Source organism: Phycodurus eques, chromosome 8 (assembly GCF_024500275.1).
Source record: "Phycodurus eques isolate BA_2022a chromosome 8, UOR_Pequ_1.1, whole genome shotgun sequence".
NCBI lineage: Eukaryota > Metazoa > Chordata > Actinopteri > Syngnathiformes > Syngnathidae > Phycodurus > Phycodurus eques.
Genome location: NC_084532.1, coordinates 8,903,881 through 8,920,231, shown reverse-complemented (window position 1 = coordinate 8,920,231; position 16,351 = coordinate 8,903,881). Strand labels below are relative to the sequence as shown.

Here is a 16,351-nt window from a genome sequence, read left to right as displayed (position 1 = left end):
GAGCCGTGATTCACTGCTAAACTTAAGCAGCTTCGCCAAGCTAAGGAGGACGCATATCAGAGCGGGGACAGGGCCCTGTATAATCGAGCTAGAAACCACCTTACTAAAGAAATTAACATTGCAAAGAGGAACTATGCAGCAAAGTTGGAAAAACCGTGCAAACGACTGGCATGCTTTCCAATCGCTGACTAATTACAAGTGACGATCCCCCCAAGCTGAGAACAATAGCACACTAGCCAACGACTTGAATACCTTCTACTGCAGATTTGAAAAGGACAGTTTCACACCCCACACCCACCCGACCGCACCCCCGACCACAATCACACCTCTGACTTCTGCGTTAACCATCCATGAACAGGATGTGAGATGCATCTTCAAACAACAAAATATTAACAAAGCGGCAGGCCCAGACCATGTGTCCCCATCCTGCCTCAAAGTCTGCGCGGACCAGCTCGCTCCAGTCTTCACTCAGATCTTCAATAGATCTCTGGAACTGTGCGAAGTTACATCCTGTTTCAAACGCTCCACCATCATTCCAGTCCCCAAGAAACCTGCAATCTCGGGTCTAAATGACTACAGGCCTGTCGCTTTGACATCTGTGGTCATGAAGTCCTTTGAACGTCTCGTGCTGGACCACCTCAAGAGTGTCACAGGTCCCCTGCTGGAGTCCCTGCAGTTTGCCTACCAAGCGAACAGGTCTCCGGATAGGCGCAGGTAGGCGCTACCGATCAATGCAAACTAGAACTAGCAGACATTCCAACAGCTTCTTCCCTCTTGCAATCAACTTCTTAAACACCTAACCTACAATTCCATTACAACATGCTGGCAATTTTTTGACTTGAGTTCGTTGTCACATTTCTGTGGGGCCAATTATGTATTACTCGTGCACTCACTGTAGTTGTCTCACCATGCTGCACTATTTGCATATACTGGCCACTCATGCCAGAGTAGCATCTGCTCCATTTGCACACTGATTGAGGAGTATCTGCAACATTTGCACAACCAACATTGTCCCAGATTATCGCACTACTCGTCACTTTAAACCGCATGCACTCCTTGAAGTCTCAGCGCCCTTTGCACAATGGTCATTGCACCGGACTATTGCAATATTAGTCATTCGAACTGCTCTAAGTGCTAGAGGACACTGCATCTTTTTGCAGAATTGTCAAAAAAAAAAAAAAGTACCGGTATTACCAGATAACTAGCAACCCTTTAATACTCAGTGACAGTTTTTTTTTTGTCAATGTCTTTCTGTCTCCAAAGTGTTCTGTAAATTGACTGTCTGTTGTCGTACTAGAGCTGCTCCAACTACCGGAGACAAATTCCTTGTGTGTGTTTGGACATACTTGGCAAATAAAGATGATTCTGATTCTGATGAAGAAGAAAAAGAAGACGAGTACTGTATATATGCTACGGTGCTATGAAACATGGCTGAAGGCAGTCAAGATGACAGTAATAATTTTTTACCTTTTTGTTCTTGTTTTTTTCAAAATCTACCTCAGTCATGTCACTGTGACTTAGGTTATTGTTAAGTCCTGCAAGGTCTGAGAGTACAGTCGTGGGCTGACGTTTGGGTCACTGTGTTGATGCATTATTGGATGAAATAAAAATCTGTCATTATAGACGCACCCCTGATTGGTGATAATGTCAGTCAATCAGCATGTATACAAAAGAAATGCCTGGCAAGTAAATGGTATCAAACATGATGTAAACAACAGCGGAATTGAAAACTGTTTGAATGGAGAAAAACATTTATAAATCTGGAAACAAACCATGCTGGGGATTCAATCAAAAGCATGACCGACAATCTTATTTTCTCTGGCATTCCAGAAAACGCACCGAGAAAACCCCGACGCGCAGATTAAAAAGTTATTGATGTCCGCACTCAAGATACAGTCGACAAGATTATCTTTCACCGTGTTCATCGATTAGGAGGCCCCAGTCCAGGAAACCAACCACGTCCCATCATCGCTAATTTTGAACACTTCCAACAAAAAATGTTCATGAAAACAAAAGGTCATGAGCTCAAAGGGACATATTTTGGAATGAATGACCAATTCCGCAAGGAAATCAACGAGAGGCGTAAAATCTTGTACCCATTGATGAAGAACAACTGTGAGAAAGGCAAACGAGCATGGTTGGTTGTCGAAAAGCAGTACGTCGACGATTAACTGTTTTGTGGTGCCAATGTCACCCCGTGACTCTACTAGAGAAGTTCTTCTGATTTGGTCTCCTTATTAATTGTCAAAAGCTTGTTTCCTTTTTATTTTGCTCAAACACACAAACACACACGCAAAATGGAACCATGCATGCCCACTAGCATGTATCCTAACCCCTTTCAGTTTGTTTCCCTACTCTCCTTGTACTCACACAAGCTAAACACACAATCGTAACAATACCCTCCCCATGCAATACAAACACAACATATTATTCCTTCAGCACTAATGTGTATTATCTATGTTTTATGTCTGTTTACTACCCTTTTATGTACCCTGGCTTTGCTGCACTTAAAGTATATAATGCTTATCACCCGTTTTAAATATATATTACCATAGAATTTGCTGCAAACTGTAAAAAAAAACCACAACAAAGAATACATAGCACTAGGGTTGGGCATCGAGAATCGAGAACCGATTGGAACCGGGACTAACGTTCCGGTTCTCCCGGAACAGTTAAAATTTGAAAAATTTCAGTTCCCAGTGCCGATGCCTACAGTCCTCCCACCATGAAGAAGTAGTGGCGAAAACCAACGAAGAAGACGTACTTGTGCCCAACGGCGGCGGCGAACAAAAGCGTGTCTTAACTTTGTTAAAATAAATGACCAGTTGCAACACTTGGAATAAGATTATATTATGAAAAGGAGGTTTTCATGATGTGTAACGTCTGACGCCCTCCGAACCTCAGCCTACATCATGCGGCGCTTCAATGAAGTCAACGCTCAGTCAATTGGGTGAGTGAAACAAGAAAACACGTCTATGCCAACATTGAGACAGCAAACAAGGTAAATTGTTGCTTGCACTTTTGCACTGATGGTTTTAAGCGGTTATTTTAGTCTTCAAACCAATGTAAGTGCCAATGACAAAAATAAATAAATAAATAAAAATTACAAATAAATAAAGAGGTTAACATTGGGCTACAACTTCTCCGTAGCAACTTTACATCACAATGAATTGGGACAAAATTCACAAACATTGTCTCACAGTATCACAAACACTAACCTTGTGCCTCATCGGTGGCTAGGGAATAGAATCAGCACTTTATAGCATTTGGTTGCATCCAGTAAAAATCACCGGTGCCATGTGAAGTTACTTTTCATGCCAAAATGCTGTTCCGGTGGGTACCCTTTAAAATAAAAGGCTACAAGCTTAAAACAGGAATTCAAGTTAAAACTTGCACATATAAACCATTTGACGTGACGAAACAGTCCCAAATAACTATTTTAACAATGCTATATTTAACTTTTAGCTGAAACATGAATTAATAAATATTAAGTCAATTGGGTCAGTTCCACACACATTGCCTTTCAGTTCATAGGTTTGATATTGATACCTCGAGTCAAATGTTCATTTTAGTCTATGCTGCGGGCTGCTAAGAAAATGGATGTTTATAATTTGGACACCCTTTATTTAAACCATGCAAACTTTTTTGACCCAGGCCCAGTTACATTTTTGGAAGTAACTTGCCCAACACTAGTAAGCAGTAAAAACACATTAAAAGAGTCCTTATTAAAAAATCCACCCATCCATTTTCTGAAAAGTGCATCCTCATTAGGGTCGCGGGTGTGCTGGAGCCTATCCCATCTGACTTTGGGCAAGAGGCGGGGTACACCCTGAACTAGTCGCCAGACAATCGCAGGGCACATATAAACAACCATTCCCACTTACATTCACACCTACAGTCATTTAGAGTCCTCATTTAATCTACAAAGCATGCTTTTGTAATGTGGGAGGAAACCGGAGTACCCGGAGAAAACCCACGCAGACATGGGGAGAACATGCAAACTTCATGGAGGAAGGCCGGATTGGAACCTCAGAACTGTGAGGCGGATGTGCAAGCTAGTCGTCCACCATGCTGCCCTTACTGAAACATCCATATAACATTTGAACAAAATATTACCTCAAATGTTCTAAGAAATAAGGAAATAAGGAAACATTTGAATGCAATTAGGACAATTTTATCTGTAACAGAAATGTGTTTGAGAAGACCCAAATAGGCTTTCTAATAGTTCAGATTGAGTTGGCTTTGGATTTGGAAATATCTGGCATCTGAAGGATATCATACGTATTTTACACACACACAGATACTGGTGGACACAGTCTCACCTTTCACACACAAACACAAACACAAACACAAACACAACACACACACACACTGCAGTCACAGCAGAAATACAAACATCAACCTGTCTGTTCTTGCTGGTGGCTGTTTACCATTCTGTTTTTTACTGTCACTTCAGAGATCCCACATGCATTCCACATACACACAATGAATATTCATTTACACCAGAAATTCTTCCAGTTTTTCCATCCACACTCTCAATGTTACTTTAGTCAAATGTCCTTATTTCTGATGCCATATTATTAATTTCCTATATGAATGTCATTGTTGTCTTTAAGTCATCTGACTGTTTGAGGACAGCTCTAAAACACAGGATAATCGAAACACAGGCACAACTTCGAAGCCAATGAGACAACAGCAGAATTTTAATACCCTTCAAAATCACCCCGTCTCCACTTGAACCGGATTGATAACGAGCCTATGAATGTGTGTGTGTGTGTGTGTGTTACTTTGAAATAAACTCTGCCCTTGACAAGACCAACACACCATTTGTGTGACTAACACAGAGGAAAGGAGTAGGGGCTTTGTTGCTCACCTGTTGGACTTCTGTCTCTCCGTTTGATGTCTTCTCGGTGTACACAAACGAGTTGAAAATCCTCTGGAGAGAGAGAGAGATAGGTAACAAGACAGTAAGGTTAGATCAATATTTGGATCCCATTTCCCAAAACTCCATTGCATGCTGGCTCATATCACTATTGACCTACCTGGTCAAAAAGCATTGTGATCTGATTTTGAATATTTGAGGTGCATGCAGCGCAAAAAGAATATCAGCTTTGTAGAAAGTGATTAACTAATGTTATTCTTGCTGTTGTTATAGGTGATATACAGTATATGTGTGTATGTATTTGGGGATATGTAATGCGGCTGAAATAAGTATTTAACATGTCACCATTTTTCTCCTGTATGGAGAAACTAGTCACATGCATTGCTCTGGTGTGATTTTGGCCCATTCCTCCACACAAGCGGTCTTCAAATCTTGAAGGTTCCGTGGACTTCTTTTATGGACCTTGAGTTTTTCCATAGATTTTCGATTGGATTCCAGTCAGGTGATTGGCTGGGCCATTCCAGAAGCTTTATTTTGTTCTTTGAAACCAATTGAGTGTTTCCTTGGCAGTATGTTTTGGATCATTATGCTGCTGAATGTCCATCCTTGTTTCATTTTCATCATCGTTGTAGATGGCAGCAGATTTTTGTCAAGAATGTCTCTGTACATTTGGCCATTCATCCTTCCTTCGATAATGTGAAGTTTAGCAGTACCATTTTCTGAAACGCCGCCCCACACCATCATGTTCCCACCTCCGAACTTCAATGTTGGTGTTTTTAGGGTGATGTGCAGTGCCATTTCTCATCCAAACGTGGTGTGCATTACAGCATCCAAACCGTTCAATGTTGCTCTCATCCGACCAGACTATATTCTCCCAATATTTAAGTGGCTTGTCCAAATTTTGTTCAGCAAACTTTAAATGAGCTTTGACATGCTTTTTTTTTCCAGCAATAGGTTCTTGCGTGGTGAGCGTGCATACAAGCCATGGCGGCGGAGTACATTACTCACTGTTTTCCTGGTGACAACAGTAACTGCTAATTCCAGGTCTTTTTGAAGCTCTCCACAGGTCGTCCTTGGCTCATGGACAACTCTTCTGATTATTCTTTGCACTCCTCTGTCACAAATCTTGCAAGGCGCACCTGATCGAGGCAAATTTATGGTGGTATGACTGGCTTTCCACTTACGTATTATGGCCCCAACAATGCTCACTGGAACATTCAAAATCGTACATATGCGCCTATAACCAATGCCATCGTAATGTTTTGCAACCATTAGTTTGCGATGGTCTTGAGACAGCTCTCTGCTCTTACCCATCATGAGATGTGTCTTGACCCACACCTTGGCATTGAGACCTTTTTGGCAATCAATTAGGACTGAACCAGCTGATATTCATTTGCACTGACAAGGGGCTGGATTGCTGTTTGATTATTGATAGATTTTAGGTGTTGTCTTGGCTTTCCATGCCTTTTTGCACATCCCTTTCTTCATGTGTTCACTACTTTTTTCCCCTGTGTCATTTCACATTTTTACACACAACTTAATTTCTGATCTTATTTGTTCTACTTTCTTTGCATGTATGTATTACTTGGGTTTTCCCAACATCTGGTGACATTTTCAGGTAAATAGCACCTTTGGAAGTATACTTTGTGAGAAAGATGGTGACGTGTTAAATACTTATTTCAGCCGCTGTATGTATGGATGCATTTCGGACTGCACTTCTTGGTGAATAATATATCTACGTTAATAGTGAAGGGGTAGTATTCTGTATAAGCCCCACCCATTTAATAAAAAAACTAATCTGGGGAAAAAAAAAAAAAAAAAAAAGCTCAACGCCGTTGTGAGCTGCACATATTACACATAATGTTTTCCTCCCCTTTGGCCCATATACCTTAGCCTGAGGGTAGCAGTAGTGTGACATAGGTTGATTTGAGTTTATCACTGATGTCAAGAAAAAATTGACGGTCAGCTAACTAAACAAACGCCAATGTTTATTCTACAGTAACAGTTGTTTGATGGTTTAAAATGACCGCAATGGCAATGTGAATATTTGTTCGCCCATCTATTGCATTTCCTATTGCATCCTAGCCCTAAGCTAGCAAACCTACTGTATGCCAGGCTAAAAATAATGGCTTCCAGTGATGTTTCATTTGAAGTACTTATGCCCTCTCATTGGGTGATTAGTTAGCTATCTGCTGAACAAAATATATACCGTACTCATGGAGGGCAGAATAAATGAAAATACAAGTGAAAATAAATGTGGGAACAGCACAAAGTAACAGAAGTAAAGTAATGCTTGTGCCACAACAAAAATAATGTCATGTTTTCAGGATGATGGGGGTGTGTGCTTGAGAAGAGCAGATCTGAATACTGATATGAATCAATGACATATGGGATCATGAAATCAATGTGTGGATTTGATGTAAAAATGTGAACACTTAACTCCAACATGGAGCACATAAAAAATATATTTTGTTGAGGTAAAGAGACTCTCAGAATAGGCGAGAACGTAAATCTACAGCAATAGGGAAAATTTGCAAATGAACTGTATCGCTGTTAAAGCCATGGCCGTTGAATAAATAAATTGCGTTTTCTGCCCCGAATTTTACCATAGTATGAAATTGGCAGCGTAGTGCAGACGTCAGTGTGGTTATGTCATTATTCAACTCCCCCCATATTTTTGACTGACATCATACTAAAATGTGCAGTCTAACCAGGAGCATTGGTGTGCTTTTCTTGCCAATTATGCCTTGAGAACTTGAGAAGCAAACTGTCATTCATTGTTAGAATTTAGCCTAAAGAAGGCACGATATCCATGGTTAGTCTTAATCTAATTCATAATGTCACTCATGAGAGTGTCACAGATACACTATGTACTCAGACCTGAAAGTGTTGAGCATGTTTAAAGGAGTGCTGATGTTTAATCGCCAAATTATCAATGGAAAAAAATTTAATAATCCCTCTGGTAATAATTTAGAAAGACATTCGTACGAAATCTGAAATTCAATGACTTCTTATCACTAACACTAGTATTTTTAATGTTGACTTTTGTGTGTTTGCAGCTAATATTTGCATGATTATTACAATTAATTTTATTCGGCTAGCTCTATTATATTAACCTACAGGACAAACATACCCGGGGTGCCAATGTTTTTGGCCATGACTATATGAAAAGACACACATGCTTTTTTTCCTAACTGCCTGGCATGAAATCAGACTAAACATTTCCAGTTTTATTTCAATTAGGATTACCAAAATTATTTTTATTTTCTAAATGTCATGATTTTTTAGACAAATGTATTTAGTATGTAGAATAAAGACACACTTTAGTTCAGTGGTTGTCAACTGGTCAGGCTTTAGGACCCACCATCACTTCTTAGAGACAAGCCATGACCCAAATTTCAACGTCTTAATTTAATGAAATTAAATGTTGCAGTGTAAACCTGACATACTACAAAATATCACAGTGTGCCAAGACACAAAATGTAAATTTAAAGATAAAAATAAAAAATTGTAGCGATAATAGAAGGAAATAGTCCCGATAAAACTGAAGTGGCTGAATTTTAGTTAAAAAACACAAAGTGACTGTTGAGGACACAATGAAACTTAATTTAACTTCAGTAACATAACACAAACAGGAAATAAACGTGGAGCAGTTTTTAATCCACAAACTCCAAATATTAATCAAGTTGACATTCAAGTACACAAAATGCAATTCAAGTGTAAAAAAACAAACTAGTATCATTTGAAAGAGGTATAATTTTCAGTTTATCCAACATGGATTGATCAAACATCTCTCACCATATCCATGGCTGCAGCTAAAATAAGCTCTTCTGCAATTGTGTGTGGCTTCTTCAACTTGGCAATACAATGTGCCACTTCATAAAACCAGAATTCTTTCCTTCCTTGTTTCTAGCATGAAGATGTAAACACACTTTTGTGATGTCCTCAGGTCTTTAAGTCTTCTTTGAAAGTACTCAACAGTTTTTTCTTCTTTGTGAGAATGGTGTTTGGTTTCCAAATACCTCGAGTTTTTATTGCTTCATGCTTTCTGGTGCCAGTACTTCGGTGCACAAAACACACTGAGGCCGTTTGCCTTTTTTGTCCTAATGTAAAAATAATCCATATTTTATAATAAATCTGTCATACCTCCGTTTCCCATTGTCAATACAGATTAGCATGTTGAAAACGAACTATAGCTGCTCTTCTATCTGTAAACTGGTAGGAGTGCATTAGATTACAAGGCATTGTCGCCACCTAACTTTTTAGGAGTGTGAATAGCAGGCATTCCAAGCCCTTCAAAATTAAAGCATGGTCATTTTCTTTTTTTTCCCCAGAAAAAGTCCGGCAACACGTTGAAAACGTTTCCCACCAGTTGAGAACCACTGCTTTGGTTTATAAACTTCATTCAAATGACAGGTTGCCAACAACCACATTGTAACTGACCAAGTAGCTGCCATTTGCTTATTTTTTATACGATTAACAAGTACAGTATATGTACCTTTAGTTGATCAATAAAACATCAGGGGTACACCCTGAACTGGTTGCCAGCCAATCGCAGGGCACATATAAACAAACAACCATTCGCACTCACATTCACACCTACGGGAAATTTAGAGTTGTCAATCATGCATGTTTTTGGGATGTGGGAGGAAACCGCAGTGCCCGGAGAAAACCCACGCAGGCAAGGGAAGAACATGCAAACTCCACACAGGCGGGGCCGGGGATTGAACCCTGGTCCTCAGAACTGTGAGGCAGACGCTCTAACCAGTAGTCCACCGTGCCGCATCAATAAAACAACCAAGTTCTAATTACGTCAGCAATAATTTCCCTTGAGATTATTGTTTGACTGATTTGGAAACGCTGCAGGCAAAAGATAATGCAATTAATTGATGGAGACATGCTTACGACTGTAAAGCTGCCCTTAAGCAAGGCAGAACCTCTGTTTAGAGATGCAGTTACCGTTTGATTGCCTCAACACTTTCACATCGCTCCTTATGTTTCTGAATGTGTGGAGTATGCTTCTCTGTGTGGTGCACATCAAAAAACAGCAGAGTAGAAATTAAATTTCCCCTTGAGGACCATGCACCTATCCCAGCTGACTTGGGGTCAGAGGTCAGCTACACCCTGGACTAGGCATCGTCGCCACCTAACTTTAGGAGTTAGGTCGCCATTCAATTGCAGGGCACATACACAACAACCTTTCACACTCACATTCTCACTTATGGGCAAATTAGAGTCTTTAATTAAATTTATATGCATGTTTTTTGTGTGGAGGGAGAAGGGGATAACCTTCAAGCTGCACACGGCCCAGATTCAAACCCAGAATCTCTCGACTGTGATGCGGACGTGCCAGACAGTACTCCACCGTGCTGCATAATATGCATAATATTTTTTTCTTTTTCAATTACATTTGTGGTCGCACGGTGACCACAAATGTAATTACGGTGACGCACAGTTCTGAGGACCCAGGTTCAAATGGGGCCTCGTCTGTGTGGAGTTTGGATGTTCTGTGGGTTTTTGCTGGTTGAAGGGGCTGGGGAGAGGGAAGTCTGGGCTTCCCTATTAAAGTTACTGCCCCCACGACCCAACCTTGGATAAGCGGAAGAAAATGGATGGATGGATGGATGATTCCCATCCAGTGTCCATGAGTCATCATCAGGTGTTGCGTGGGTAATTATCCAATTTCACTTAAAAAAAAAAAAAAAAAAAGTTTACTACAAATGTATTATTTTATCTACCTACACCAGCGATGTATAGTGACAGGCAGAATAATTAAATGATGTTCCACTCAATAATAGGTACACAATTAACCTGTGTATCCATATTTTGTGACATTTTTGTTTGATGGTGTGCAGTGACATTTTCCAATATAATGTGTGCCTTGGTTCAACAAAGGTTGTGACGAGATTAGACTACTAGTGCTCTGGTTTCCCCGGTGGGATACAATTAATAACCCATGAAAAAAAAAACATCTTATTAAATAGGCAGTTGTGTGACACAACACTAATACAGTGCAATAAAACCCATACACAATTACATTATATAAGGTGATCTTCTCCTACCTCACCTCAACACTACGCACGCACATACACACGCACGCAGCATGCACGCACGCAGGCAGCATGCACGCACACACTTCAGAAAGATAGCCCTAATGTTTGTGCGGGGTGCTGCAGGTAAGCAGGTGCTTTACTGTAAGCAGCCCGACTGCACAACGCCCAAAATTTCCTGGTTCCACACTGCAGCCTTTTCCTGCTGCCTGTTAAACATACAGTAACACAGAACAGCAATTACATTGCACGGTCCACGTCTAACAAACCTGATTCCTTTCACATTGTTATCGTTGGCCATGAACTTTCTCACCTCCGAGTTAAAAGCAATGCTAACTCACAGATGTCATCTGGTGCAGTTCCAGATGATTTTCTAAACATCAGCTGAATTTGAAGCATTGCTTCCTCCAGCTCTCATCAGCAAAAGTGAGCCAACTTTGAGAAACAGTGTACTGTTCTTTTGCAGGCTTCATGGAAGTTAAAAAAAAAACCAAAAAAAAGCAAACACAAACGAGAGTAGAACTGAACCAAGCGAGAGAAACACCTGCTGTTGATTAGCCTTCTTTTCCCTCCAGTGCCTCCAGTGTTTGTTGTTGGAGCTGCGATGTGGTTTTCACAGCTATGGAGAAGCCAGAGAGGAATGTGTGCCTCCGAAAATTGAGAAAGCTGAAGTTGCCTAAGTCACTGCGGGCCCGTGGCCTCCCCTGACCCACAATTTAACGCTGACTTGTCCACGGCACAGACATTCAAAGAAAACACTAGGGAGACTTAAAACTGACCCATGACTTCCTGCTCACTGCACAATACAGAGAAGGGGGGGGAAAAAAAGGACATTTCAAATCATTCATTTTGTTCACGTCTCAAATCTAAAGAATAAATGTAAATGTTAAACAGAAAAGAAAAAAAATTGTCATGTGATGCTAGATGGTAAAAATCTGAATTCCTGAGCTTACTCAAGCCCGGTACACACAAAAAGACAATGCACCTGTTTTTGTGCCGATTTTGCCCCGTCCCGACCAAGCATGTCAAACGGCAGACAATTTTAAGTTTTATAATATTATCCTCTAAGATTGTCCTGAGGTCTGATGCATGTTAATGTGGATTTGTCATGATTTGAGGGTCTGAAACAGCTCGGACGACGAAAAGTCTTTGTGTGTGGGGAAGAGCAGACTTCTTCCAAGTCATGACGCTGTGAATTGTGATGTGGAACAGAATATAGCCAATCCAGAAGCACCCTGACTCAGGAAAAGGAAAGGACTGTAAATAAAAATAAGCCTGTCTTACCCAAGATGTTTTACCCAAGTCGACGCCATTTTATAAGGCTCCGGCAACCTTTAGGAATGATCGGGAAACGTCGGTGCAAAGCCGGAACTGTTTCTTCTTCGGGTTTGTGAGATCACGTGTGATCACCCAAGATTTCGAGTTCGTCGTTTGAACAGAATCTTTGTGTGTGTGGTGTTCTGTGTTGATATTATCGGATTACACTACACACAATACGACCAAAACTGTTAAATGCCAGATTTTTTATCTTTATGCATGGGCTCTGTCACAGATGTTTAAAAAAAAATCTTTTTTAAGAGTGGGAAAATCTTTGTGTGTACCAGGCTTTATCAAGCAATTCTCAAGAGTAGCAATCAATTTACATGATACCTTACTTTTAGTCAATGATGTCAACATAGATTTGTTATGCAGTTCTCGCTGGAAGGGAGCGAAATTCATGATGTACTCGTGAGACAATAGCTCCAAATAGCCATCTTTTTAACATTAAGACAACAAAAAAGCAATGCATTCACTCTTCTCTCTTGATGACGGGGCTTCACAGTTAATTGGCTCAAAGGAATTCTCAATTTAAGTGGCAACTCAAATTACACAATACAAAAATAATTACCAAAATCTACCTTGTTTCACTCATTCAGGTGTTTGAAATGCTTATGTTTTATTCCAAAGATGTCATACAGGCAATTGAATCAAAGAAACCAGTCTTTCAGATGGAATCCTATTAATTGGGTCTAATTTCTCTGGTGCCAGGCTCTCATGGGGATACCAGAAGAGATTCCTCTACTTTTCAGTGATTATTTATTCTTATTTTTATGTATCTGGAATACAGTCTACAGATGATATCAGTCAAAGAGTAAGATGTCTAGTCAGATCCATGTTTGAATCATGAAGGGAACTGAAGCAAAGGAAAGAAGGCAACTACTGAAATGGTCCATGAGGGATAACAAGGACATGCTGTAACAGAGTATCACTTTGTGCCACATGATTTTGGAGTTGGGCTCAAACATAATAATCCTGTCTTCAGCGTCTGTTGATCAGTAAACCATGCTTTTTGTGTGAACACACAAGAGATCACAATGGGTTTATCATCTAAATGGATGCGTGAGTCGTATCGCTATGTAGACTGAACCCATCATGTGGCCTCACTTATGGAAACGTACAAGCCTGATGCATGGCCGTTTCTCTTTCACCACTTTACTGTCAACAACTCTTAGATACTGTATTTTTACCCATTACATACTTGGGCAAAATGTACAAAGTATTGGTTTTAATTCAACTGGTAGATAAAAGCTTCAAACCCATGGGACATTAACTGCTCCTTCCTCCATGCTGCTTGCTTGGAGCTCAGCCTTTTTCCTTCAGTGCATGGCTTTTCCTTTCAACCTTCTTCCCTACCTCCCTGCACCCAGCCAACTCTCCGCTCATTGCACTACAAATAGATGAAGACCGGAATGCAGCATCAAAGCTTTGCCTCAGATGTGTGTGCAATGCTCCCCTTTTCTATAATCCTGTGTCATGACCTTCTCCCTACCCTTACTTTCCCAAACTAATTTCCCCCCACAAAAGCTACAAAGACAAGATAACTGACAATATAGAAAATGTACCTCTTGCTCTTCGCAAAGCAAAAAAGGTTTTTGCAGCACCAAAATACAGAGGAAAAAAAAGTGCATTCAGATTTTATTTTTTGTTGTTGTTGTTGGTCAGAAAAGCTCCTGCAACGTGACCCAGAAAGAAAAAAAAACTTTTTAGTTATTTTGTTGGCAATAGTTTTTAGACTAACTGTATCTTAATTGAAAATTTGGCCCAAGGGGTCATCTCAAACTTGGTAACTTCAATGTTCAATCTCTGGTTGCCCCTCATTCCTGTCATCATCTTTGAGCAAGATACTGAATATATGTGCATGAATATGAGGGGTGGTGGGGGAAGAGTGAGGCTACAGGGAGAAGAGATAGGAAGGGTGGAGGACTTTATAAATACTTGTGGTCAACCATCCAGAGCAATGGTGAAAGTGGTCAAGAAAGTGGTGAAGAAACGGGTCCAAGCAGGTTGCAATGGGAGGAGGAAGGTGTCAGGTATGTTATGTGACAGAAGAGTCTCTGCGAGGATGAAGGGCAAAGTTTATAAAACAGTGGAGAGGCCAGCCATGATGTACGGATTAGAGACAGTGGCACTGAAGAGACAACAGGAAGCAGAGCTGGAGGTGACGGAAATGAAGATGAGTGACCAGGTTGGATAAAATTAGAAATGAGCTCATCAGAGGGACAGCCAAGGTTCAATGTTTTGGAAACAAAGTGAGAGAGAACAGACTTCGATGATTTGGACACGTCCAGAGGAGAGAGAGTGAGTATATTGGTAGAAGGATGATAAGGCTGGCGCTGCCAGGCAAGAGAGCTAGAGGAAGACAAAAGAGAAGGTTGATGGATGTCGTGAGGAAAGACATGAGGGCAGTTGGCGTTAGAGAGAAGGATGCAGGAGATAGGCTTACATGGAAAAGGATGACGCGTTGTGGCGAACCCTAAAGGGACAAGCCGAAAGGAAAAGAAAAGAAGAAGAAGACTGAATGCCACTTTGTTCTTGATAGTGTAAAGGCCTCTTTATACAACCGCGCTCACGCGGCCGACAGCGTACGCATTGCATCACGTGAGCATTGGGCCGCGCAGCCCCTCTGCGTAAATTGACGCGCACACGGCAAAAATTGTTGCTGCGCGTGGAATGCCGCGGAGATTATCTCTCGTGATTGGTCCGTTTTAAGGCTTCTTTATACTCACACGGACGGCGACCGTCACTGCAGCTGTCCCGCGCGTAGTTTGCCTTTATACTCGAGTGCAACCCACTCGCGCGAGTATAAAGAAGCCTTAACAGAGCTGACACTTTTGTTTGGAGGGGGAAATGGAATTGGAGTACCTTTAAGGTAAATATATGTTAAATAAAAGTAACTGTTTCCTCATGAATTTGAAATGATGCAAAGTCATCAGAGCAAAGGTTTGGTGCCACTGAAAGGCAGGGTAAGAAAGATGAGTGGTTGAAGAAAAGAAGGATGTTGAAAGTGGCTCTCTAAATGTCACTACCATGACCACAAAGAAACCATTTACTTAATTAATCAATTCGTCTCTCTTTCAGCCCGGAGGAACAGGTTGATTAATTACATGACTGGCCGGCAGAGCCTGCCGACTGCACACTGTTGCATTTCAGGGGTGCTGGGGGTCAATTTAATTTGCTTCAATCTAAGTACCAGACAACTTCAGGCAATGGCACCAAAGTTACAGTGCACAGTAGCCTGGTCGTCGGAGAACGGGTGTTGAAAGTGGTCAGGGTTGACTTAATATTTCCTACTACATTTGTGACCTTCAGGGCATCCATTTGAACTTTGAAGTCTAATACCACCATTAATTTTAGGTTTATTCTCCCAAATATGCAATGTAGCTATCATAGTAATTTCACATAATGATAATAATAATGAATAAAACTACTAATATGTATTTATAAAGTGGAGAGTTACTCTTGGATCTCTGAAGAACCACTGTAAGAGATTACAAAAAAAATTTTTGTGTTCCTAGATGTATTCCATTCTCACTTTAGTATTCTAATGGTTCAAAATTTGGACTGGTGGGATAATGTATGTAAAGCTGTTCTCTGTGCAGGTAGACTATGAGGCAACAGTGACAAACGGGATGGTGAGGATTAGATCACATTTTAAATCTCACATTTTATGGCATATAGCGACAAGCAACTCAGACAAGGGCCCCTAGTACCACTTTCAGTTTGTATATTAAGGAGCTAATAAAAAGGCTTTGATCAGGATCCAAATATCTTATCGCTGCCATCCGGCAGAATACTCCTGTCTCCAAAACCATCTCTTATGAGCAAGCCCAAAAAAGCCATTAACATGGCATCGCCAAAGAGAGTAAGCCATTTTCAACTGAATTTGTATGTATGTATGTATGTATGTATGAATGAATAAATTAATAAAATAAATAAATAAGGACTATTGATTTGTGGAAAAATATCAAATGGACCAAATTTGGACAGGTTTCTGCCCGTCGGTGATAATGGTTTAAAACATTAATATAAAAAAAGGCTTTGATAAAAGACTAGGGCCCAAATATTCCCGTAGTTAATTAATTGTTGTGCTGTAGGTTAA

General features: G+C 40.6%; 1 protein-coding gene across 3 annotated transcripts in view; it reads right to left on the bottom strand.

Annotated features, from left to right (window-relative positions):
• Positions 1-16,351, bottom strand: part of cachd1 (cache domain containing 1) — a 104,341-nt gene that overhangs the window by 51,281 nt on the left and 36,709 nt on the right. For all 3 annotated transcript variants that reach the window (XR_009769069.1, XR_009769070.1, XM_061684284.1), the window contains exon 2: positions 4,874-4,936. Coding sequence is in view for 1 of the 3 variants with exons in the window: in XM_061684284.1 (XP_061540268.1) it covers positions 4,874-4,936 (63 nt within the window). In the remaining 2 variants the exon portion in view is untranslated. The remainder of the gene's footprint in view (positions 1-4,873; positions 4,937-16,351) is intronic.